Below are 26,481 nucleotides of genomic sequence, written 5' to 3' on the forward strand. Positions count from 1 at the left end.
CGGTAATAGAGGAGTATTTACATTTAATTAAGAAGCTAAACTGCAATGATTTGCAAAAAGCATGAGAAAAAATGGTTACATTTACTGAGCATAGCTGAAGGTCAGCAGAAGGGACAGACTTGTGTGTTCCTGGCAAGTCATGAATAACAGTACCTTCAAGGTCAGGAAAACACCCTACATCTAGCTTCCATGCTTCGTTGTCACAGATTAAGCTCTGGTGCCAGTGAGAAGACATGTTACAGATCTTATTTTTGTTATTTCATAGTGTGCAACAAAATCAAATGATAGGTGTTATATGCAGAGATTTATATGAAGAACATTTTTTTCCTTAACCCCTCCTTCTCAAAATATATTCAGGATTCTTTTATCATAAACTATACACTCTAATTTAGGTATTTTTGACAAACTGTGTGAAAAATTGCATCAACTCTCCGCCCATGTGTTAAGCATCCTGATAAATGAACTTTGTTTAAAGAAAAGCGATTATTAGTATCCATAATGCAGCTGTACTAACTAAACAGAACTGAGTCTGGAAAAAGCTTATTTATTAATTATCCAAAGGTTTTAAAACTAAATAAATCAAATCTAAATTTGATTTCTTTGGCATAGCTTTCAGTGTCCTTAGATTGTTACCACCACCATTTGTCTTGACAAGGAACAATATGACAAATTGATACATACAAAAATACGTATTAAAGGGTTACAGGCCTTGTCATGGCAAATTGGGACAAATCATGTAGCAGGAACTAAAGACTATTCCTCATAAAATGTTGTAATAAGAAAAATAAAAAAACACCCTTGTGTTTCACGGAGTATTCTGGGAAAAGGCTGTGCAGATTTTCAAACCAGTATTTCAAAAATACATCTTAATAATAGCACCAGAAATGTTTCCTTTATAGTCAAGGGAATAATGAACATTTATGCTGTATTTTAAACTTACCAGTTGACTTCTGAAGTTTGAAAGGTTCAGCTTTTAACACACTGAACTTCCTTAAGCATAAATCTCAGTGTCAACACAAGGGTAAGATTAATACTTGACTGATTCGTGCACTTCACAAATAATGCCAGTGGACAATCTGAATATGGAAAGTCAAAAGTCACTGTACAACCACAAACCCCACAGTTGCACTTGTAGTAAAGCAGAGTTTGAGTACATCGGGGTTTGGAACGGACGCTTTGCACCCACGTCAGTTTATGCTAATAAACTGCAGCAAGTGAAACTCATACAGCACACATTTACATTTTGTCCCGCCTATTAAGAATAGATTTCACCCCCCCCCCCCTTTTTTTTAATTCTTTGTAAAGTTTACAAATGAGGAGACATACGGATCTGTGTGTGTTTAATTGACAACACTTAGTCCACTTTGTTTTTCAACCACTTTCCCAAACATTGTGTGGTCTTGATAAAACAACGGACTCCCAAAAAATAGCTGTAAATACCAACAATAAAGTTTGTTGTAGAACTGTGTCAGCTATATTTAGCTACCCTTCTTAGCCCCAATTCAAGGCTAATTTACACTTCTAAAACTTTCTCTCTGTTACCAGACTCTCTAAGAGACCTTTGCTGAAGAAGATGCTTACCTGGCTTGTGCAATATGGAAATAACACTTGCTCACGGATTGCACCTTGTCAGATAAAAATGTAATGAAGTACACACTTCTAAAAATTACATGTTCTCTATCCTTTATATGCAGCAATAATATTGTCACCCCTTGTATGTATATTTATTGCTATGAGTACACAAAAATACTTTTAAAACGTATGTTTGAAAACAATTTTCAGCATTTTTATTGCTTCCTGCTGAAAGGTTAACAGAGAAGGCTTTATTAAGAAGCTAAACCTGTGTTCACCTGGAAGCTCACAGTTGTCTGACTTCTTCATTTGCGAAAAAAGCATGGGAAATATCTCCCATGATAAATACAACCCGTACCTAATCAGCCATTACCAGATTACTGACTTAAAAAACAAAAGCAGAACCAAACCAGCACATTCACTCACTCAGCGTAGCTGTGCTCCTTGCTTTGTCCAGCACTAGAGAAGTTAGGGAGTCTACAGAAACGTTATGAGTGAATATGATCGTCACTTGGACTTCATAAACTGAAGTAGTGAGACACCAGTTGGTTTTATAGCAGCTTTGGTTAACAGCCTTCCCAGCCAGTGTCACCAATAAACGGGCTCACCTCCTTAAAAGATGCAATTATTCTAAGACTCGTATGTTAATTTTGTTAAATTAAAACCATGCCCTATAAAGCAGTAACTGACATTGTTTGCATCATTAAAAAGAAACCTGATGCACAACTCTCATGCTACACTTTCCCCTATACCTCATTAGTGGCGTTGCTGCATGCAAAGTCAATCTGGTGTATTTTTCTGTTCTTGTAAGTACTTCTCACTATGAAAACATATTTTCAGGAACGTCCAAATTAAGCTTCGGTTAAAAAATGCCATTGATATTTTTCAGTAAAATACCACAAAATATTTTTCCAGCGTCTACCTTGTTATTCACACTTCCAGGCTTTATGCAATGAGCCTGAGCAGAGGAGGTGTTCCATCATTCTCCCACAGATGTTTTACAGTATGTGATATTCAGGTACATGAACTTTCCCTGCTAGGCAATAATGAATCAATTACGCATTCACATATGATAATACAGGGTAGGTTTTAGAAAAGACCTTTGATTTAAAAAGCAAATGTGTGATATATTTTCCCTGCTATTCCAAAATAGAAACAGCAATTTTCATTCTGGAATGAAATTTCACATCTGGAACATGAGTAAACTATATTGAGAGAAAAATACGACTTTTAGTCAGTTAAACTACAGATGTTCATAGAACACTGCACATAGAACTGCACAATGCAGCCCAGCCATTGACAGTGGCAATGTTTTTAATAATTTGAAAAAATTATGTCGCCACAGTGAGTGTGAATTGGAATGTATTATGAAAAATAACCTAATTTCTCTCTGATGTACTTGTCTGAGCTGCTACAGACACCTTTGTCATGCGACTTGATAGGATTTTAACCCTTAGGGGAGTTCAGACCTAGTGTGTAAATGATACGGAGAACGAGAGTGAAGAAGTGAGAGAGGGAATATCTTAGCAAAATGTGAAGTTGGAAACATTAATCCCTTATTGAGGTCTCCAAGTTTTTATCCTATTAATAGAAACACCACAATGTAAATAAGGTGATAAGACAATAGACTTCTCTCTAGGTCACTGTAGCCCTGTAATTTGAAAAAGGGTATTAAAGTAATTTAATGAAATTAAGCACAGTGGACAATAGGTGTAAAATTGGAGAATGTATCACTGAGAGAAAGTGCAAATGAATGGGAAACCTGTCAGAGTAACAGTGTTCCGCTAAAAATCACAAGATGGGACACTAAGTATTTTTTCAGTTTCAATTTCAGTCACACTTCAAAAACAACAGAGAGAAAATTTTACTATTCCATTTTTTTCCTGAACATTAGATTTTGCTTTTTTTATATGATGCAGATAAAGCTATATGACAAATGTAGGTGAAAAAGCAAGCAAAACAAACAACCTAGTAATGCTCAGAATTATCTATGTATTCCCTAAAAATGTAAAGCATTTTTGCTTATTTATTATGTAAAACAAAACTGTTAAAATGTTAAATAAAATCCCGTAGCCAAAGGAAAATTGAGTTGGATTTCCTTTTAACAGAAAACACAGGCTTTCACAAAGAATAGTGTTGCATATTTGAAATTTTATTTCACTTGTAATATGTACTATACTTGACAGTTAATGTACTATAAAATACAAAGATTTTTTAAATTTATTGTATTTTAGCCACATTGCATTTTAAAGGAAAATTCTTGGAGAACTGAAAATAACACAGAATTGTTAATGAAACATGCTAATGCAAGATACTCAAACATGACATCAGTTTACAATTCTTCCCTGCAGTGCTTTTTTCTCAATCATCTGTTCCATGCCGCAGCCTGCAGCACGCCATCATTTTTTGACCTCTGTGCTTTCCTCAGTTCAGATTTAATTTCTTTGGTGTCTGATCAGTGTGGTGCATCACTGCAGTAACTTACGCATGCAAATGCTTTTATCAAACCAGTTACCGCCAGGAATCAGCCCTTTGTAGCACAAATCTTTTTCATAGCAGATATTAAAAGCACTTCAGTGTGGTTTTTTTTTTTGTAATTTTTGTGTAAAGCTACGGTATATTCCAAAGCAGTTGCAGAGAGTAATTTTTTAGACTGCTGATGTTTTGTAGCTGAATCAGAAAAAGCAAAGAAATAAAAAAAAAATAGTTGTACAATGAAGCTGCCCCAAAAAGAATTACACGCTTTGTTATTTCTAGGTAATAGCCCTTGATTTGTTGGATGTATTTTTAAAAATGCTCTGAAGTCTTATAAAACCTTTTACTAGAAGTGAGATGTACTGTTTGAACTCCTAAACGTTAACTGCATCACTACTTTTTCAAATCTTTGGAAACAGCGTCGGTGCTGACTGGACACAACCCGCTTACTCTTTCTGAACCCAGACACGTGCCAACACGCCCAGCCTGCGCTGCAGAAGTTCTCCCATCAATAAACAATCTCTGCAAATATTTTCACAATGTGTAATGAGAAATGTTATAACAGAGTCCAGGAGGAAAAAAACGAAGTCACAGAAATATGGACATTGCAATAGAAGTTTTTTGAAAGCACTTTATCAAGAAAATAGTTTGATACGACATCAGCCTCACAATGGAAGAGGTGTTTTACTAATCTGGACAGTTGAATGAAATGAAACATTTTCAGTGCATTACTTCTGGGTCTGGAGTCATCTGATTCTCTCCATACCTATGTCCAGAGACATTCTACACCACATTCATCTGTCCTACAGAAACAGCAATAATAACAATGACTTTCATACAAAAATGGCTTTCTGGGTGTGCCAAGTTTGCCATAAAAAGAGTAAGACTCCTGGCTGTGCTCCTCATCCACCTTAAGGTGACCGTGGCACAGGCAGGTCCACTGGCTTTCTTGACAGGAAGAGCTGCTGGTCAGGAGGACCTGAAGGAGCTGCTCACCATGCAACGGGAATTTTCTTTATGAAGTTCTTTGGTTCTTCTGAAGGAAAGGTCAGGTTTGTAACAAACACTTTATCCAACTCAAAGCTGTTTCCCCAAGACAACAGGTAGGTTTATACACACAGAATAGGCCACTAAAAGGTAGAGGCAAAGCGGTGCCTTCCCACAGCACCTACCTACGCTCTGACACATCCACACATGGTTAGTTCTCATTTGCAAAAAAGGAATTTCAATGCTAAGGTTTCTTCCCAATGCAAAAAGTTTCGGAATAATCTTACAACTCAAAGTGAGAACTGAACAAGCTTTCCATTACGAAGGTTATGAAAAAATCCAAAAGGAACAACAGCAACCAGAAAATATCGCAGCATTTCACTATTAAAAAATCCATCTGCCTGCTGCTCAGACACCATGGTAGTGTAGCTGAGTGAGGGTTTGCAGTCCATTCTGCCCTTCACGCAGGAACATGTCATTTCCCCCTCTTCATTCTTTTACACTACTTGTCCCTAGTGAAGGGAGAGTGTGTTTTAAGGAAGCAGTTTAAGTCAAAACCTGATGCATGACCTGGTGGTTAAAAAGCAATCTCTACAGGCACTCATCAGTCTGGAATATGAGCGAAATCAAAGTTGCTTCCTACAGGCACACAGTAGCAAAACAGAGACAGTGTTTTGGCTACAAATACTGGATTGAGATCTAAATTTTTGTAAAACTCTGTGGCTGGCAAAAACTGTACCAGAGCTATGCTTTCTGCAGCTGACCTGCAGCACCATGCATTGCTCATAAGCTGCTTGAAGGAAAAGGTAGAAAAAAAGTGGAAGATGCACAAGGAAGACGTGAGTGTGCGTATGCGCACGCACACATTTTTTATATCTGTATACATAGACAGTTTCTTCCTTTTATTTAAACTTTACTAACTCAGATTCAAGTTTCATTTGATTATAATATACATCAGTATTTGATTCTGAAAGAAAGTTAGTTGCCAAAAGTTAACAGCTCGAAGCAGTTTTGAAAGCATCTGGTGGGAAAAAGCAAAAGCTGGTGTCATGTGTATCATTTTAACTATGCCAATTAACAGCTGTCTCCACTCCACTGTATAGTTCTATGAAATATTGGTGGGCAATCTCACATGATGCAGATCGTGGGGGAAAACAAAACACCAGGGTACAGACAACCAGACAGACCATCTACTGTGATACGGAACATAAAATCCTAAATGTAATAGGGACAACTTAATTTCTAGCACTTGCTGCCAAACCACCTAAAGCCTAATATGCGAGGATTACTCTAAATTACCATTACAGACTAGTTTCTTTGTTTTAAGACTTCTTGGCTTTGTAACTGAAACAATCTACTAACATGTTCAGATCGTTTATGAGGTGAACTTTAACCTAAAAAACCCATTTCTGGCTAGTAGACAGAAGTCCTTTGTGGAAACAATTTGGCTGATCCACCTTCAGTAGGGAGACGGTAATACAGTAAGCTGTGCTGCCCACTGGAGGAAATGAAGCTGGCCACATCACACCTATGACAAACTTTTCATTTGCAGGGAGCTGTTTGAAGTGCTGTGGTGGCCAAGCCTCCTGGTGCAAATTCGTCTTGCTCAGGAGAAAAGCCTGACAAGCTGCCATTGCACGGAAGCTCCCACATGCCTGCTTCACCACGTTTTCCACTCATGACGAAGCTGTCACACCTAACCTGGAACTGTGCAGCCAGCCCCCAAGGCAAGCTGCTTTCAGGTCAGCAGGTGTTACACCTCTTGCTTTAATGGTTAGCAGCAAAACCAGATGTCCTGCTTTGGGAAAGGGGGTGACAACAGAAACAATGGAAGAGAATTTGGACCCAGTTTAACGGTATGTTTTCTCTTTTTCACTATAGCAGTTGTTTATGGTAGGGATTTTAAGAGCTGGGCAGTTTCTCTTACTTTTTGGTTAATTTCCTTGCTATTACAATAGAGTTACTATTAAATTCTAAACTACTTAGGACTTCCCTCTCCTGACATGGATTCTACAGTTACCTGGATAAGAAGATTGCAACTAGGTGATACGCTACTCCAGCGGGCTATTCTTATGGCGGCTAAAGCCTCTTGGAAGACTACGATTCAAAGGAGATACGAGACAATTTATTCAGATCCAATTGACTAAGAAGAGCAGAGTACAACTAATTTGGATAACTAACCACAGTTCTTAAGTGCCGATGGAAAATTCTCCAAAAACTCAAGGCAGCCATGACAGAGTTACACACCTGAGCCCAAAGCACAGGATGGTAAATTGTTGCACAGGCCCCCATGGAGAAGAACCACATCAGCAAAGCTCTATGCTTAGACCTGAATTTAAACACAGTGCTAATCCCAGTAGTTCAGAAATGCATGATGAACTCCTCCAGCTGTTTCCACTGCAGACAATGCATAAACCATAAAAAGACACAGTAAAAATGTAAATATTGTACTGCATTGTGCTGAAGTCCAATAAAAACACAGAGACACAAAAAGGAAATATTTAGCCACTTTGGTTTCTCAAATAAAGTGTGTAAATAAAGAGAAAGTTCTGTTCCTTGCAAAGTATTCCTTTGCAATCAGGCCACTTTTAAACAACTGATGCTTACAAAAAAGTCAACATAGATGCGTTTTATTGTGCTAAAGTACAATAAAAACACAGAGACACAAAAAGGAAATATTTAGCCACTTCAGTTTCTCACAGTGTGTAAATAAAGAGAAAGCCCTGTTAACTGTAAAGTATTCCTTTGCAATTAGGCTGCTTTTAAAGAACTGATGCTTACAAAAATATGTCAACACAGATGTGTTTTAAAGTTAATATGAAAGAATAAAGGCCTTCAGCAATGAGTTAACTACTTCTTCTCAACTGTTGAAGTAATCTGTGTCTAAGAACAAAGATGTCAGAAAATCAGAAGGAAAAAAAATCAAGCTATCAACTACCCTCTCCACCTTTAAACAAGTTTAGCTGCTTGGTGCCAAATACTAAAGAGCCCCTCTTTGCGCTGAGGGGACTGTTAATGAACTCTGAGGACTATGAATACTTTGGGACTATGAGGTTCCTCAGCATGTCAAAAGAGTTGCCGTCTGGGCGCACAGAGTCTACACCCTTGCCTTCTTCATGAACTTGAAGGAATCCATAATCATCTATCCCAACTATCCATGCAGTCGGGCCCTCCTCACTGTAGAGACGGACTTGCTTGCCACTGCAAATAAAGAGAACCAGATGGTTAGGAATTAATTGGTGGACACTGCACAAACAATTAAAAATAGCTTAGAGGACTAATGTCTAGCAGAATATTTTTATTTCCCACTTCACTTGCCCTTTATAGAGTATGATTTTTAGCAGCATTTTCTACCTTCTTTAATTCCTTTCTGTGGAATTAACAGAGCTGGAGTTAATCCAAACCGTCTATTTTTTTTATGAAAGATGTGAGTACAACAGCTTCATCGCTAGCTAAACAAATCATTCCCAATTCCTTTTGTTTTGAGATGACACATGTAAAATACATAGAAGCATTCTTTAACTCACGCTAGTCCATTGATTTTACTATATGCTATTTTTATCCTCCCTTAAAAAATTACATCCTACTTGGGAGTATGTTTTAATTAAGTCGCTAGTATTAAAGGCAATCTAGTAAAAAAAGACAGAGCATTCAAGAGTTCTTTCCAACTTTTTTAAAAGAAAGTTTGAGAAGAACATTATACTTACCTATGTATCCAGTACTTGTAGTAACGGGGAAGAACTCCGTTAGGCCCTTTCTCCTGAAAAATATCTATAAGCCTCTCCAGCATAGTTACAGTTCTTGCAATAAGACAGTCTGCAGTTAAAGGCTTCAGCTTTGTCCCCTCTTCCTTATTAAATTTTGTGATGAGATCATTGATGCATATGGTGGGGTTGCTGTTATTCACATTAAAGCCAAAGCCTGAAGAAGACAAACCAGAAGAAGAGGACAGGATCTGTTAAATACACACACTTTGTTACTGCCAGAAAGTCAGTACTTTATTCAACTGCTTGATACAATTATCTCTAAGTACGTTTCCAGTAGCTGCTTTTCTTCAGTCTTACAACTTCAGATCTTCCCAGTTGTGTCTCAGTCCAGATTCTACTTGTTCCTTGCCCTTAAAATGCCTCCTCAGAATTGTAGAAACAAATCCAGTGCAGTCTTTCAACAACACACCATCTTATCAATGAGGTTTAGGAAGACGGGAAGTGGTAACTTGCATGTCAGTTACAATAACATCAATGTGAGAAATTCTTTTACTCCCTGGAAGCTGACAAGTCATTAGCTAATTGAGAGTAAATCATTAATCATACTCTAAGATGAAGTTTTATCTTTCAGTCTAAAATTTAATCAAGAGACCTCTCTGTTTACTAGAATTAGCTGATTGCATTTTCTGAAAATTAAGCCTCTTCACTCAGTTGATAAGCCTTGTTTGGCTTGAAGATTTAACTTTGCCATGTAAGACTCCAGTTTGTTTAATCTATCTTAGTATATAGCATATCCTTTAGAAGCCTCAAGTCTCTCACTGAGATTTCTCCAGCTAGAATAATGTTGGCAGAACGCCTTTCTTATTTAAATATGGCTCTTGGGGCCTTTTTTGCAGCCTGCTGAAACAGGCTTCGAGGGATGTAAAGAAATATATTGTATTACCTGTCTATTTTTTTCTCCTAATAATTTGGACTTTTCTTTCCTCAGATATTTGGGATAAAACCCCTGCCTGCCAATCAGGTTTAGACATGATACACCTCCATCTGCAAGAAGGTCCAGATGCACTGTTTTGTAAATTTGCTATTAATGAGATTATTCATATATGGAAGTAATTTGTATTAACTACGAGAAGGATCTCCTCAGCGAAGAGGAGTTTTTTACTTTTAACTAGTCAGAGAATGCATGCAAAGAAAGCCACAGCGATCAATACATCAATCCTACAGAAATGAGGTGAACTGTATCATTGGAAAGAGAGAAAGGAAAAAGAACTGGGAAATATAATGTGCCATGCCAGCAAATCCCAACTCAGCTGTTTACACCCAAATACAGTATAAGCGAAGAGAAAGTGACTGTGGCCATTAAGCAGTGATTGGTATTGTCAGGGTGCACAGCAGGGCCTTGGAGACCCTCTGCAGGCTCAGGACACTCAGGCTTGTATGTATGGAGATCACGACTTCGCAATCCAAAAATTGAAACGGACATGAAAGACATATCGAGAAGGACCCAGGGATAAATGCGGTGGCAAAAATGTAGCCAGTTAATTTGAAAAATATTAGGTGCTCAGGACTCCTAGGACATCTCTGCATTGCCCATGTGAGAAGAGTGAAAAATAAACATTTAGCACTGATCTTGCAGTGTGCTGATGTGGCTAATACATCTTCCAGTTCTAGAACCAGCCCTGCCTTCAGCATCTCAGCATCGGAACACTGTCCAGGCATGCCTTAGCTGCACACAGAGGCAGACAGAGCTTTTGCAGGTCAAGCGTGTTGGCTGTCCCTTGCATTCCACTTGTGTTTGGCTGCCTATGTCTGTTCTGAGTCTGGTCCTCACATTAATGAAGTATATTCTTCTGCAGAACTCTTCTTCCAAAAGTCTTGCAAGAATTAAGTTCTTTTAAAAAATATTTTAAAAAAAAACATGTTTAAAAGTATGAACATGAACTGTGTCATTTGTGAGGCCTTGAGCACACGGTACAGGTGAAAAGGCAGGTTTGTCTTTCACCTTACTCTTCTCAGGTACTTCTCAGATCAGTGAAGCCATGCAGACGATCTTTGATTTTGATCATTACCCTCATTTATGGGACACTCTTCATGAGTACCATGTAAACAGTGAGGTAAGGAATCTGCATGACTGTAGAAAGGGGATGATGCATCTGGCTTACCTTTCCTGTTGTGGAAGTCTGATCTCATTGCTACTACTATTACAAGAAGTTAGATGTCATGAGTTACCCCTACTACTCTCAGTGACATACATCACTGAAATGATGGAAAAGATCCTTGGACTAGTATGTGGCTAGTAAGTTTCAATCTTAGAAGCTTCCAGGTGAATGTTAATGAAAATGTACATCTTTGTATATACCTCAGACCGAGATGACTCCTATGGACGTCAGAGAGAATGCATACAGAAAGTTTCCATTTGAATTTGAATGTTTTGGTGTTTAGGGTAAGAAACATAAGGTACAAAACAAATATGTAATGTGCAAAGAGATATTTGATAAGATGAACTACTTTCAGAGCCATTTTTGCTTTTCTTGTGTTAACCAGAACAGCCTCTGGAAAAAACATATGGAAGCAGTAAATGGTTGACGGGGCACAGAGAGGCTTTTTAAGTGTCTCAGTGCAACTTCCATTCTGTACATGTAGATTATTTACAAAATGAGGATATAACAACTGAACAGAAAATTTAACAGCTGGGCATGTTTCACAGAAGGAGGTGATGACTACTTCAAGTGTTGTGCTTGTTCACACCTTAAAATTTACAGCACCTTGACAGAAATGGTATCATACCCACACTCTCTTTGCAAGATACTTCACTTATCTACTGTGCTACATTCAAATACAAACCAAATATTATAATCTTCTTCTTTAACCTTTTAGACTTAGTAATTAACTTCCATTTAATTTTTTAGACATAGCAGAGATAATTACTTTTGGAACCAGAACCTAGAGCTCTGCTGCCATGCTTCTAAGCATGACTGACAGTTCTGGGCTGCTGCTGGCTATGGGAAAAAATTACCTTAACAAATAGCAGGATGATTATCAGACTTGAGATGATAAAAACATCTCCATACTTACCTGTGCACCCAAATGTCTTAATGCACTGGGACTTGCTGGAGAACACATGTACAGTCTTTCTGAGATTGGCTGTGCTACCTTTTTGGAATCAGCTTTCCAGGCAGACTGTCTCCACAATGAAGAAAGAGATTGCCACTCTTTGCCCTCTGACCCAACCTTCCCAGCCACTTTGCAAATTTTACTTTTTGAGAGGAGTAAAGGTGGTGAGAGCCTGGAACAGGTTGCCCAGAGAAGCTGCGGGTGCCCCATCCCTGGAGGTGTCCAAGGCCAGGCTGGATGGGGCTTTGAGCAACCGGGTCTGGTGGCAGGTGTCCCTGCCTGTGGCAGGGGGGTTGGAACCAGATGATCTTTAAGGTCTCTTCCAACCCAAACCATTCTGTGATTCTATGATTCTATTAAAGTGATTAATTAACCAAATAATTACATTGCTGCTCCACTAGTAATACTCCAGTTTCTAGAAACTTATCAAAAGAAAAACGTTATGAATACATTTCTAAAGGATGAAAGGAGAAATTAAAACATTACTCTGTGTTCGCAGCTCTTTTTCTCCTGATTTAAAAGACATGTTCTAAAGAACATGTTAAATAAACTGTTTGTCATGTTGCAAACAAAAAAAGCAAATTGAAAAAAATGGATACATTTTTCAATATATTCTACTAGTTTTGCAATAGAACAATGAGGAGATTTTCCCTCTCTCCTGTAATGCTCTTTCTTTGAACTCTACTACAACTGCCCAGATGCTTGCATTTACATTTTCCTTGTCAAGCATATGGAAATATTAAGAAGAATGAAAACATTTACTTTCTGTGTTTCCTTTTGATTTAATATTGTGCTTTATTTCCTTATGCCTGCTGTCACTATTTGTTCTTGTCCTTATCATCTGAACTCATAAAGACATTAATAACAAGTTTCTTCAGAAAAAAACAGTATAGGAAAGCTTGAAAAATAGACATTTACCAATAAGCATATGAAATGTTGTTTCAATAAGTGTAGAGTTTACCAGAACTCCACCAAGTTTCATAACATCGCTGTAGTAAATATCATTTGGCCATTTTACTCGCAGGTCAATATCCTAAAGAAACAAGAACATACATTTAGAAACACTTTTGTTCTTTGATACATGTTTCATTCACCACACCATATTCTATAGTTTCTCTGCCTCTTTGCCACACTAAGTATGATACTGTCAACTACTCTTCATAATAAGAACCTGCGTACATGCTTCACAAATATTACTGAAGAAGTCACATTAACATGGGTACATGGTTTACTAAGGAGGTTGGCAGCTGTTAAAGACAAGTATCTATTTATTTAAAAAACAAATGAAAAAAAATTATGGCAGATAACAAAGAATGACCAAAAGGGGGACTAAAGATACTAGAGATTTTCAGTCTCCAATTGTGAGGTTTTATAGAATTCATTTCCTTCATTCACAAGTACTTGTTAAAGATTTAAAAGATCTATTCGAGAAAGCTGCAAACTGTGGCAGCCACTGTGGCTCACTGCTGATAAACAATCAGGGTAACCCTACAATAACATCAACACTGTATTTGAGGATCCTTGCAGAAACCAGACAAGACGACAACGACATCTTGAATTTCAGAAAGGAAATTTAGCAGACAGGAGAAATTCCAGTTCACAACTATGTAAATACTTCAGTAATGTCCTAAATATATTCATGCTTTCGGCAGCTACGCTCAGGCAACACCATGGAGCTGGAAACACAAACTCTGCTGTGTGACACCATTCCAGCGCAATAGAGAAGTTTTTGTTGAAACCACAGAACTGAACTGAACTTTGCACCGGCTACTTAAACACAAAAAGAAAGCAAATGTGCTTCCTGTAGTTTGAAAAACTGCATATGACTGTGTCCCCAGAGGCAAATTATGGGAGGTGCTCCAGGACTACAAGAGTCGCATTCCCTCCTATTGTAGATTATGAAATCCCTTTACAGGATGTGTGAAAACTGCACCTGGGTCCATGTCTACTTTCCTGACAGATTTAAAGGCCAGAGAGGAGTCCATTACACGTACATTGACAGGAAATACTACCTGATTTTGCTATCAAAACATTCTAAGAGAGAGTATCACCAATTCATATTCATTATGGAATACAACTCTTCGCACCGGGAAAAGATTTATAGAAGACTCTTGAGACATGTGAAGTACGACACAGTTGAACAGTATTATCAGTGTTAAGAGATCTTCCAAAGAGCTATTCAGTAGATCTTACTTAAGGAGAACATACACCTGTAAGACACCAAACACTAGCTCTGCAACGGAAGTGACAGCAAGCATGAAGAACAACCAAGTCAACTGGATGTTCTCATGACGTAAACCCACAAGAGAGACCTTGCCACAAAATGGAGTAACAAGGTACTGCACAACTATCTACATACCAAAGAAACAATGGGTTTCACAAAATATGCTGGAAATGGAGCACATTCTTATCTTCATTTACTAGAGAGAGATGCCTGCTGTCCTCAGAATGGGAAAGCAACTCATTCTCTTGATACAAGACCCACTTGCATTTGCAGCACTAACATCTAACAGTAAAACTTCCAACTCAGCGGTCAGATTTTCTCTGCAAGGCCCCAGAACAAAGGCCTCCGTTGCTGCCTGTTTAGCACAGTTAACATTCATGGCAATCCTAAAAATGACAACTGGCTCATAAGCTGAGACACAGGTATTTAGGATTTCTGAATGGAAATCCTGACTGAAATGGACTTTGAGCGTGGCGAACAATGTTAGAGTGTGTTAAAGTATTAGTAAGATTCTGACATACACACAGGGAGGTATGGAAATTTGGAGGAGAATGAAACCTCATCTATAGATCTGCACATTTTCTATAGCTACTGCAGTGTGTATGGCATAGATGTTCATCTGACATAAAGAAAAGCCCTGTGTTACCCAAGTCTAAAGGGGAAATTTAAGAATTGAGTTTCTGATAAAACTTTGAATTTCCTTGATTTAACGTACTTCAGTCCAGACCCTTAATGCTGGTTTCACCCATTGTCTAGGGTGGATGGACTATCAAAGAGATTCAGTAGCTTTGTCTTGGTTAGAGCCAGCTATGTATTATACATGTGCTATACACAGTACATGGATTATTGATGCATACCATTTCTATATTAATATTTAGTACCTCAGTCACCTTTTGCCTCACAAACAGGGTAAAATAAAAAATGCCACAGTATACCAGGGTAGGCGTACAGAAGCAAAACCACCTCCATTCATAAATTAACTCCTTCCCCAGTCAGACCCATATTTTATAAAACTAACTCTTGTCCCTTCTATTTTAAATGGTTAAATTATTCACTCTAGCCAAATATTTTATATTGCAAATTTTAGCCCGAAGCATTTTGTTTTCATAGTCAAGTTATGAAGCACTGAAGTTAGAAGGTTTTAATAGAATGGCTGACAGACCCTAAACTACAGCAAAGCTACTGGGTGCCACTATAATAAAGTTCATGTGTAAATGTGTATAAGTCATTGATTTTCTGTAATATAGGAAACATATGCTTTAGTTAACTACTTCTGTAAAATACCAAAGTTTTATAGTTAGCAAATATTAGGAAATGGTAACATTAAAAGGGAGATATATGGGGTGAGGAAGAAGACTGGTTCTTCATTTTAATACTGATGACAGGACACTTGATTCCCTCTTGAGAGCAATACTCCTAAGTTCTTGCTTTAGAAATCAGTTTTCAAACTTAAACAAGGGTTGGAAAAATCCTTTAAAAGGGATAAAGTGACCACTGAAACAGCACCAACAAAAAAAGCAGAAAAGGATTTGTCAGTTTTATTCATTTTTCCCTCCTCCCTCTTCCCCAACTACTTCAAAATCAAAACAAATTAACTCAATTGTTAGACAAACAAAATTGACGTTTTCTTTACTGCTGAAGACTGAGTCTTAAGTTTCGTAAGATGATGAGTGAAATGATCATAGTATACTTGATCAGATCAGTAAAAGACAGTATTCATCATATGTACACTAGATTTCTTAAAACATATAAATAAACAAGCATGGATGAAGGTTAAGTTTACCACTATATTAGTGCTGAAGAACTATATTATGCATTCAGACATTCTACACACAGAAAACATAGTTAAAATTTGAATTTAATGAAAATCGAAACAGGAATTTTGAGATAAATTAGAATGACATACCTCATATCCTGGTATTGATCTAACTGATTCTACCACTGCCAAGGACACCAGGTGTTGAACAAAAGGAATTCTCTGGCCCAGGCTGGAATATAGAGGAATGGCGATATGTAAAGTGGATAGTGCACAGCCCACTGGACTGAGCCAAACGTTTCCACCACGACCTGGGGAGGGAGAGAAAAAAAGTTGACTTCAAATCAAGAAGAATACGTTTATAGAAAAGATCACTTTTTAAATGTAGATAGCTACAAAAGAGAAAGATTCAGTAGTACCCACCCAAGAATCTACCATAAGTCCTGTAATGGAGTCTCCAAACTAATCTTGAAATAAAAACGGTTAAACTGCAAAACTTTGTCTTTAAAAAAACCTACAGGTTGTTTAATGGGGATGCTGCTACTCAGTTTCCTAAAATGTCCTAAAGCACTTGCTTCCAGGATTGTCCTGTTATCTGATAACATACACATTTCAAAAAACCTTGCTTCGTTTACGTGAAAGAGTATTTGTGAAGATGCACTGTGGGCATCTAGAAATCCATCCACATTGTGAATCAACTTGTCACAAGCTAGATCTGTATCAAAAGCCAGGTTAACCACCTTCATGAAGATCTGTGCTCATTAGAGCTTATTAGAATTGGACACTGTGTTCTTCTAACAAAACGAGTGTGGCTTTTAAATCAGTGCTAGCACCTTCCTGGGAAAGGGACAGAACTTGCTTACATTTATTTGCAAAAGATTGTGAAAACCCCCATGTCAGTTAAGGCATGTCCTGCAGACTCAAGAAACCTCTGTCTCAGAGCAAGTCAAGACTCAGTCTTGCTCTTGTTAAGTCAGAAAGGAGTTCTGATTTGGAAGTCTGACTTGTATTGCACTAAATGTAGTGACGGCAGTTTCCATGACCGGGGAGACTTTTTGGCAGAATCTAGAAGACCACTAAATCATTTCTGCAAAAGCCACCAAACATCCTGAAAATGTTTACTTTGGTCTCAATTAACTTAGGTTTTGAGTTTGAATGCACAGTTCACATGGGAGGAGAAGAGGACACAATTATTCTATATGTTATACTATCAAAAACACTCATAATAAATGTTTAAGGCAGCTAGGTGACATTGAAATGCCTTATTTCATATGCTTAATACACATTTATTATCACTACAAGGAAACTCACTCACCTTTCCCTTCTGTTTGTCGAACAGCAATTGCTATTAAACCCATCTCCTCAGGCAACTTGAACATTAACCTGCCAATTAGGAAAAAAAAACAACCCCATGCTTATCAGCTGGAACACTAAGCTACATTCAAGAAAATCTAGGCTTAAGTATCAGGTAATATTTTATGTTAACATTGCACTACCATTTATCCGTTTTCAGTTAACATTTATTCTTGACCAAAAAGCATTAGAATATTAAAATAAGATTAACTGAAAAATGATAAAGTAAAACATTACTACATCTATTACACTGGGAAAAGTTATAGCTATAGTTCAATTAAGGTGCCTTCTGATAACATATGTTTTCTTGAAGTGCTTATTCTTTGCGTGTCACTATCTTCACTAAGTGACAACTAGCAATTCTAGACATTTGTTTCTACTTACAGCAAATTTTTGTTCATACTACAGAATATAAGAGCAGCAGTTTCTGATTATTTAGAAAACCAATATGGTGGCAATAAAGCAGTTTAAAAGATACACTATCCCCTGAGAACTAATTATGATTTAACTACAGTAAATAAATCTACACCTTCTGAGAACTCTAGAGAACACTGGCTTATTTTAGGCTTGTGTTCTGCTTTTAAAATAGTTTCACTTAAAAGAATACTAACTTTCCTCTGGGGATAAGTAGAAAGAGCACTTTAACACCACCAAATGAGTCAATGCTAGACTTAAAGAAAGAAGAAAAAACCCTACTGTGAGAACTTAGTTCAAGGCACTTTAAACCAGATCTGAACTGTACTACAATCCTCCTCCATTTCACATTTTCAGGAAGAGTTATTTAACAGATAAAACATATTCAAGACGTTGCCAGCAAGGTAAACCTAGAAAGTGATGTATAGCCTACAGATCTACTTCTAATATGGCCACAAATGTCACATTGTTCATTCATATAAAAGCAATTTTGTCGTGGAGATAAATGCAGTTCAAATCAACAAAGAGTAGTATTTAAAACTATTTCCTCTGAATTTCATGTATGTATGAAATGTGTTTCAAATTCTGCAATCAAGCCAGTATCCATGGGCACCAAGGACCAGCGGCAAGCAGAAGTGTCCCCCCTGCTGCCCACAGCACAAGTCTATGCAAGCAACAAGCTAAGGAACTATCCATCCCTCCTGCCTTGCAGGCTGAAAAGCAGGGCTTCGGTAATGCTTGGCGCTGTATCAGTAGTGAAACGCAAGTAAAAACCCCAAGGTTTCAGAATACCCTTCAAATGGTTCAATTGCCTTTCATGATGATCAAAATGGGGAGTTTATTGGAAGCCTCAAGCAAAGTCTGGACCACAAATGCCTTCGCTAATTAGAAATACTTGAACCCAAACTGACAGAAGCCATAAACAAGCTCCACGATGTTTTCCCACATTAATTCTGAATCAGTGAGACATTGTCAAAAACCAATAGCCAGAAGATCTTTTTGCTAGTCCCCTTGCAGTTCACATGAAATACAACTCACGAATTCTTTCCTTTGGACCCTACGGATTATACACTGAGACCAGGCACACCTATTTACCACCAACATTTAACGTTTAAAAAAAGCCTCTTCTTATGCTGGGACCTAGGGGGAAAACCCTCCACAGCTCATGAGGCTTCAGCCCAGTCTTCTGGGAACAGCGTGATTTCAGTTACAACACCAAGTTCATGGTTTCACAACACAAAATCTAATTTAAATTTGGAAGCACAGTTTGGAAGAGATTACAGGCTTTGTTGAAATACCCTGACTTCTGTTACTTCTCCATTGACATATTTGCTTTTAAAGAGGTGGGGGGGGGGAGTCATTGCTGCCATGATGGGAGGAAAAATCAGAACAGGAAAAAAGTTAATTATGAATCCAAAACACAGGCCTCTAGAACAAAGAGATATGATTAACAGAACATATGAATGTAGCTATTAGAGGCTTGGCAGCAGGTAACAACATATTAAACACAGAGACCGAGTTTGTACTTTTAAGGGCCATGAAGAAATTCTTTAATGGTCACAACATGGGGAAGTTGTTAATACCCAGACAGATACAGCAAGAGACAGATAGATTTATTTTTACTACTTCCTGAGATTCTGCTGGAATTACTATGAAGCCTATGCTAATAACCTTCCCCCCACACAACAGCCTCCTCAAACTTCAGAGCTTTGAAAATTGTGTGTGCTTGTTAGTCTTTTTCTGGGAGAAACAACTTGGATTTTCTTTGCCAGAAAAGAGTAACCATACGTGCACATTTTTACATATTGACTTCCCTTCTTTTCTTTCAACTTAATCAGCTGCACATTTAACAATTCATTTTTTCTGCAGAGTGACTTAATCACAGTGCCCACCACATTCTCCCCCCAAAATTTTTTCCTTCAAGAAATTCTCTGTTCTCTTCTGTGCTCTTTAACTAACTTGCTCTACATATTAAGTCAAAAGACCACCCTGAGGTACAAGAGTAGGGAAACATGAAACATCTGAAGACAAATTTACCCATCAGGAAGAGTATCAGATGGCACCTATATGACCATAGAAGATGATACTAGAATTTTATGTAAAATTTTCTTTTCTGCTTTGAACATTTTTGTGGTATTTTCCAAAACTTGAACAAGACACTTTTACTATTCAAGAATATTAAACCATCTGAAATATTAAGAGAGAGATTCTATCAAAATTTTTTATACAAATACCCTCCCCCCACCGTGTAGTTCATACTATGAATGCTGTCAAGAGTAATAAACAATACTTAATTGTTTTATAGAAATTTCAAGTCTAAGGAGGACTCTGTCTTCATGGCTAGTCAACACAATGACTTTTCTTCCTACATGAATGTAAAATGGGAATTGAAACCACAAAAACTATGTTTGAATAATGTTAACAGTCTGACAACTATAAATTTCATTGATGTTGTGGGTTTAAGATTGAAACTCTCATTAATGCATCCTGCTGTGTTACAGTATTGCAGAGGTATTACAACAGGCAGCATTACATTCCAGATGTTAAAATACCTGGGCACAAGAGGGTAAGTTATGAACAGATTTCTCCCCTCACTTCAAGTTCCTTGCCTGAAAATCTCACTCTCAAATAGCTTGTTTATAGAGCATTACAAAAGCGACATAAAACTCCTTTCAATTATTAGTCAAATGGAAAGGAACATGCCTTTCGACCATTTTCTTACATTATTTTGGACAAAAAGGTGCCCTGAACACTTGCTTTACTACTTTATATCCACTGTTTCTGTCCATTATGTCCAATTTGAAAATGAGCAGTGTGCCTACTAATATTTTTCCTAAACTCTCATTTGCCCTCCACCTCCTTTTCATAGCCCTCAGCTGCATGACGCTGTGTCTCATTCCACACTCTGCATGCTGAATGACCTGCCAGAGGGCATGCTGGACAAGCAGAATAAGTAACTCTCGAGTCCACTCTGCAGACTCCTTGCAGGCAGCATTGATGGGGGTCTCTCCTACCTGGAAACCTGTTTTCAGGAGAACAAGAAAACCTGAAGGAGCTCAAAGATATGGAGGGCATCTGTAAAACAGGCAGTAGTCTGTCTGAGAGCTGGTGGGCCATGATCAGAAAAGAAGCCACCAAGAATGACATCATGGTGGGAGTCTGTTACAGACCACCTAATTGGAAGCAGGAAGTGGAAAAAGTCTTTTTGAGCAACTTCAGGGCATCTGCAGATCATGGATCCCAATTCCCATCAGAGACTCCCATCTCCCAGTACCTGCTAAAAGGCAAAGAAAGCATGATGCAAACAATCCCAGCTGACTTGCAGTGAACGCTAAGGACAAGCTCTTAACCCAAATACCAGATGATCAACTGGAGTGATTGGCTCAATCTGCTACAAACAAGGGAGTGATGACTGGGGAGGTGGTCATCTGTGGCAGCTTTGGCCATAGCAAACATGAACCAATGCTGAGAGAATCAGGAACGCAAGTAATACAGTACAAACCGTGGATTTCACGACAGCAGAATTCAGTTTATTCAGGGACCTGACAGATGGAATCTTATGAAAGGCAGCTCTGAAGGGCAAGGGCACTCAACAGACCTGGTCTTGAAAGACAACCTCCCACAGACAAAATAAGAGTCCATCACAATACTGAGGAAAAGAAGTTGATGAACAAGGAGTCTGGTATTGCTAAAAAGGGAATTTGTGACTGTAAAAAGAACATGCAAACGAGATGGAAGCAAGGTGAAACACTACTAAGGCAAAAAGTAGAAACATTGTCCAGACAAGTAAGGATGATGTTAGGAAAGCTGAAGCTCAACTACGGTAGGTCAGCTACAGTAGAGATTGGCAAGAAACATGGCAACAAGATTTTCTACTACTACATGATAAGAATAAACAAGGAAAATTTGGGGTCACAGCTGACTGAGGCAAAAACACAGCAGACACACATAAGTCTGGGTTACTCAATGCATTCTTCGCCCCCGTCTTCACCAGCAAGCTCTCCCAAGCCTTTACACGTACAGACAGGGTTCAAGAACAGAAAATACCAACAGCAGAAAAGGACTGATCTCATAAATCTCTTGAGAAATCTTGACTCGTACAAGTTCATGAGAGCAGATGGGATGCATCTGAGAGTGCTGAGAGAGCTGGCTGATGTTTTCTATCACCACAGTCCCAGAAAAATTGAGAAGGGCAAATTTGCTTTGGACAAAAGTGCAAAAATGCAGCCACCTTCACGATGGGCTTTCACAGCATCCTTGTATCCAAGTTTGGCATTGTGGTCTAGGTGAATGCACTATCACGTGAGCAAAAAGCGTCTGGATTCTGGGATTGAAAAGTAATGGTTTGTACTCTACCTGTAGGCTGGACTCAACTGCAGTTCCTTAGGGGTTCATCCTGAGGCCTATTCTATTTAATATATTAATATCTTTACCAGTGACATGTAGAAGGAAATGGCATGAACATTAATCAAGTTCGCAAATAACATTGAACTGTGAGGATAACTAAGCACTGGAATAGGATGCCCAGAGAGGCTGCAGAGTATTTCTGTCCTTGGAGGTTTACAAGATCTGACTGGAAAAAGCCCTGAACAAACTGGCCTGAATTCATTGTTGACCCTGCTTAAAAGAAGGAGGTTGGACTAAAGACCTTCAGGAATCCCTTTCAATCTGAGTGATTCTTTGACTCCAGGAAATGTGCAGAAACTTGGTATATCTCTGGTGTTTCTAGCTGTCTTTTAAGTTTGGTTGAAATCAGTCAGAAACTAGCCATTAGCTACTAATTACTAAATTAGCAATTTAGCCCAAAGGCTGTTCACTGGGATTGCCTATCCCAAGTAGGATTCTAGATTAAAGTAATTTTCACACTCTCTTACTAGCCCAAATATTTGATTTTATCCATCTTCCACTTTCCATGCAGTATGTTATACATGACCAGGTGCAATATGCAGGCTACCAAAAGGTTGACTCACACAACTGAGACAGGTAGAAGAACACCTAAACTGTTTATCCTACTGAGGCTTATTTACATTATAGGAATCTTACCACTCAGCACTGTCATGACTGCCTACATCCAGCTGGCAAAATACATGCCAGAATACACTACTACATGAACACACAGTTCTGTTTTATTAAAAAAATTCATAGCTTCTTTCACTGTAGTGAGTTGGTACACTATATATACACTATAGCAATGTTAGTACAGAAAGGACCATTTAGTGTCAAATTCTCTTTGAACTCCTTAGATACATTAAAGTCCTACACCAGTGAGAAAAAGCGTAAGGGATTACAATGTCCCAGACTTGTGGAAAACTAACTTGGACTGCTGGTTTCTTGTACCTTACTTCAGTAAGTACTACAAAAAGATTGTCTTGTACTAGTCATTACTTCATCAGCAAGGAATAACCTGTTAATACTATGAATGACATAGGTGAGCAACTTAAACATGCTTTGGCTAGTTGGTTAGTCTTGAGAGCAGTGCGCTAATAACAACAGTTCCAACAGAACTGCAGTACACAGGAAGACTGTAAGTAGGGCAAAGACATGTGAGTTATTTTTCAGCTGGATCAATGCTGTAATCTGGCTTACCACAAATGAACACTGCTGTTGGCAAAAGGGAAGCAACAGTAAAAGAGGCCAGTGGCTAGAAGGGAAGACTAAACCACCTCTTTTGTACCACCCATGTACTTATCCTTGATTTAAATTACCATATTATGGCCTCAGAATACTGCATGCTTTGCCTGTGGAATTGCTTTGAGAATCAGGCCTGCTGAACAGGCAGAGCAAAACTCTTACCGTTAAATGCTCATTTTTCCTGCTCACTGCATTTTTCAGCTGGTAATTTTCTTGTCTCTCTATTTTTATACCAGATATTTTATAATTAGTCCTTTGTATATGTTTATAGGCTTTTCCTCTTAAAAAAAAGAAAAAGAGAATTTTAAAACACAGTACCATACAGCCAAAGGTGTCAGGAAACATACCCAAATGAGAAAGGACTCCAAAAAATTGGTTTGCCAACAAAATGCCAGTAAAATTTGAAACCTGGGTTCAGACACACTGGTAATGTTCCAAAACTGGAAACTTAAAGAACTTCTTTATTCAGTAAATCAGCTTCTCTGTGAATATCATCAAGACCACAAAGTTACAGTAAAGGAGGGAGTTTCCAAGGGAGATGTGAGAAGACTTTAGGAGTTAAAGATGTTTCAATTTTTAATTTGAAAAGCAAAAACCTCTACTGTTTTGAACAATCGATTTAATTTTTTTCCCTATAATAAATAATCTTTTCAATTTATGACCTTTTTTTAATTTGAAAAAGCTACCTGAAGCACACTGAAAAGTTAACATAGGACAAATGGCAATGAAACACATTTCATTAAAAAAATGAAGACCAATGCCAAGATTTAAGAAACAGAATACTTACTGGAATGCAGTGAAACATATTTATCATAACTTGTTAAGAATAGAATCTTCAGAGTGGAATAAAAAGTTATAAACATATTGATCAAAACCAGATCTAACCACTTTTGTCAAAGTAAAGCACAGTACGGATGCTATAAAAAATTTAAAACATACAGATCAATGCAGCCTGTAGTGATGTCACTTTTAACAGTAATTTCATCACACTTCATTAGATTCACAAGCTCAAGAAGTGGGCCGATTTGAACCTCATGAGGTTCAACAAGGGCAAGTGCAAGGTCCTGCACCTGGGCTGGGGCAATCCCCAGTATCGATAGAGGCTGGGGGATGAAGGGATTGAGAGCAGCCCTGCGAAGAAATAATTAGAGGTACTGGTAGATGAAAATCTGGACATGAGTTGGTAATGTGCGCTTGCAGCCCAGAAGGCCAACCATATCCTGGGCTGCATCAAAAGAATAGTGGCCAGTAGGTTGAGGGAGGTAATCCTGCTCCTCTACTTTGCTCTGGTGAGACCCCACCTGGAGTACCGCGTCCAGCTCCGGAGTCCTCAGCACAGGAAAGACATGGACATGTTAAGAGGTAAGTCCAGAGGGGGGCCACAAAGATGATCAGAGGGCTGGAGCACCTCTCCTATGAAGACAGGCTGAGAGAGCTGGGGTTGTTCAGCCTGGAGAAGAGAAGGCTCTGGGGAGACATTACTGTGGCCTTTCAGTACTTAAAGGGGGCTTATAACAAAGATGGGGACAAACTTTTTAGTAGAGCCTGTTGCAATAGGACAAGCGGTAAAGGTTTGAAACAGAAAGACAGTAGATTTAGGCTAGATATAAGAGAACTTTTTTTTACAATGAGGGCAGTGAAACAATGGAACACGTTGCCCAGAGGGGTGGTAGATGCCTCATCCCTGGAAACATTCAAGGTCAGGCTGGATGGGGCTCTGAGCAACCTGATCTAGTCGAAGATGTCCCTGCTCATTGCAGGGGGGAGCGTTGGACTAGATGACCTTTAAAGGTCTCTTCCAACTCAAACTATTCTATGATTCTATAAGAGTGTACAAGTTCGGTCACTTCTGAGAAGGAAACCTTAAGTGACGCCATACAGTATGGCAAGAAACAACAACATTTCAGTAAGGTGGCAAATCTATTTTTAAATCAGTACCAGATTCACTTGTATGTTAATGCATTGCAAGCACTAGGATCTCAAAAATAATGTGTAGTGATTCTGAATTCATACATTACTACTTAAAGTCACCTCTCAGATGAAATAGCCAACCAAGAACTTTTTGCATACACAGCAATTTTAACTTAATATTCTGGCCAATTTCTAGTCTGGGTAATTACATTTCCTTACAGAAATTCCTCTGCAATTTACTAAGACAGCACTTCATTTCCTGTCTTAAATCACACAGGGTGTTAAACAGTTGCCACATTCCACTGCAGAAGTGATGAGGTTATTCCCAAGTAGCCACTCAAACAGTTAGGCTTAACGTGGAACAAAAGAAAGTGGACATATCGTGTAAATTGAAGTGAGCATGAAAAAGAATTCTGTGTAAGCAGAAGGTAGCTGACCTCCTCTGATCCTTCACAGAGGTTTCCATTGCAGACTGGGAAAAACTGAAGCATTGCAACAAATCCCCACCCACTTCTTGCTAAGTAACTGTAGAAGATCTAAAAAATTAGCAATAATGCTTATTTTCCTTAGATGAATAATTTTCCCTTTATCCTTTTACTATTGCAAGTTTCATTAAAACCAGTCATGCTTAAAATCACAGAAGTAATTTATAGCTCAAAGACTTTGATTTTCTTCTGTGATTTGCTTTTGTTTCTTTTATTTTATGCCTGCAACATATATTGTGCTCCAAATTTAGGCCCTGGTGGTTTATGATAATGGTAATGTGGTTGTCGCTATAAACCTAAGGATGTAGTAAATTTCATCTTCCCAATCCAATGCTAACTGGAAAATAATTTTTTTCCCTCCTCTTTCTAAAGATACACTCAATAGTTTCCCTACACTAAAACAAGAGGTAGCAAATTTTTATGCTGTTGGACATTTCTTGTGGTCTACAGATTAGATTTTACCTTTGGGGGACCTGTTGGTTAGTTTAACATTCTTTCTGAAAAATATTTTTGACGTGAAAAACAATTAACTAAAATTTCATGCAAATTTCTTTGTTACCACTTTCTTCCTTGGCCAAAAGCATGAGTCTCAATTTTTGAATTTCCATGTGCCTCTCTCACCATGTAATTTAAAAATTCACACAGAACTTCTAAGTTCTAAATGCTTATTTATATTCTTATTTCTATGATATGGGATACACTGTACAATGTGTGTTACAAGCATTGCCGTGAAGATGGTAATTTGACATGTTACTTGGCATTACATCAAATCTTCATAATTTTGGCCAGGTGTTACAACTATTACAAAACAACTATGGCTTAATAAACTAGCAGGTAAAGCACAATTATTTT

General features: G+C 38.1%; 1 protein-coding gene across 3 annotated transcripts in view; it reads right to left on the reverse strand.

Annotated features, from left to right (window-relative positions):
* Positions 1-4,169: 4,169 nt before the first annotated feature.
* The window catches only part of HLCS (holocarboxylase synthetase), a 127,262-nt gene continuing 104,950 nt past the window's right edge, over positions 4,170-26,481 (reverse strand). For all 3 annotated transcript variants that reach the window (XM_055703383.1, XM_055703384.1, XM_055703385.1), the window contains 5 exons: positions 17,151-17,218; positions 15,986-16,146; positions 12,774-12,888; positions 8,742-8,955; positions 4,170-8,235 (listed from right to left, as the gene is read on the reverse strand). In XM_055703383.1, coding sequence (XP_055559358.1) covers positions 8,064-8,235; positions 8,742-8,955; positions 12,774-12,888; positions 15,986-16,146; positions 17,151-17,218 — 730 coding nt within the window. In that variant the 3' untranslated portion in view covers positions 4,170-8,063. The remainder of the gene's footprint in view (positions 8,236-8,741; positions 8,956-12,773; positions 12,889-15,985; positions 16,147-17,150; positions 17,219-26,481) is intronic.

This window comes from Falco cherrug, chromosome 2 (assembly GCF_023634085.1).
Source record: "Falco cherrug isolate bFalChe1 chromosome 2, bFalChe1.pri, whole genome shotgun sequence".
In the NCBI taxonomy this organism is placed as follows: domain Eukaryota; kingdom Metazoa; phylum Chordata; class Aves; order Falconiformes; family Falconidae; genus Falco; species Falco cherrug.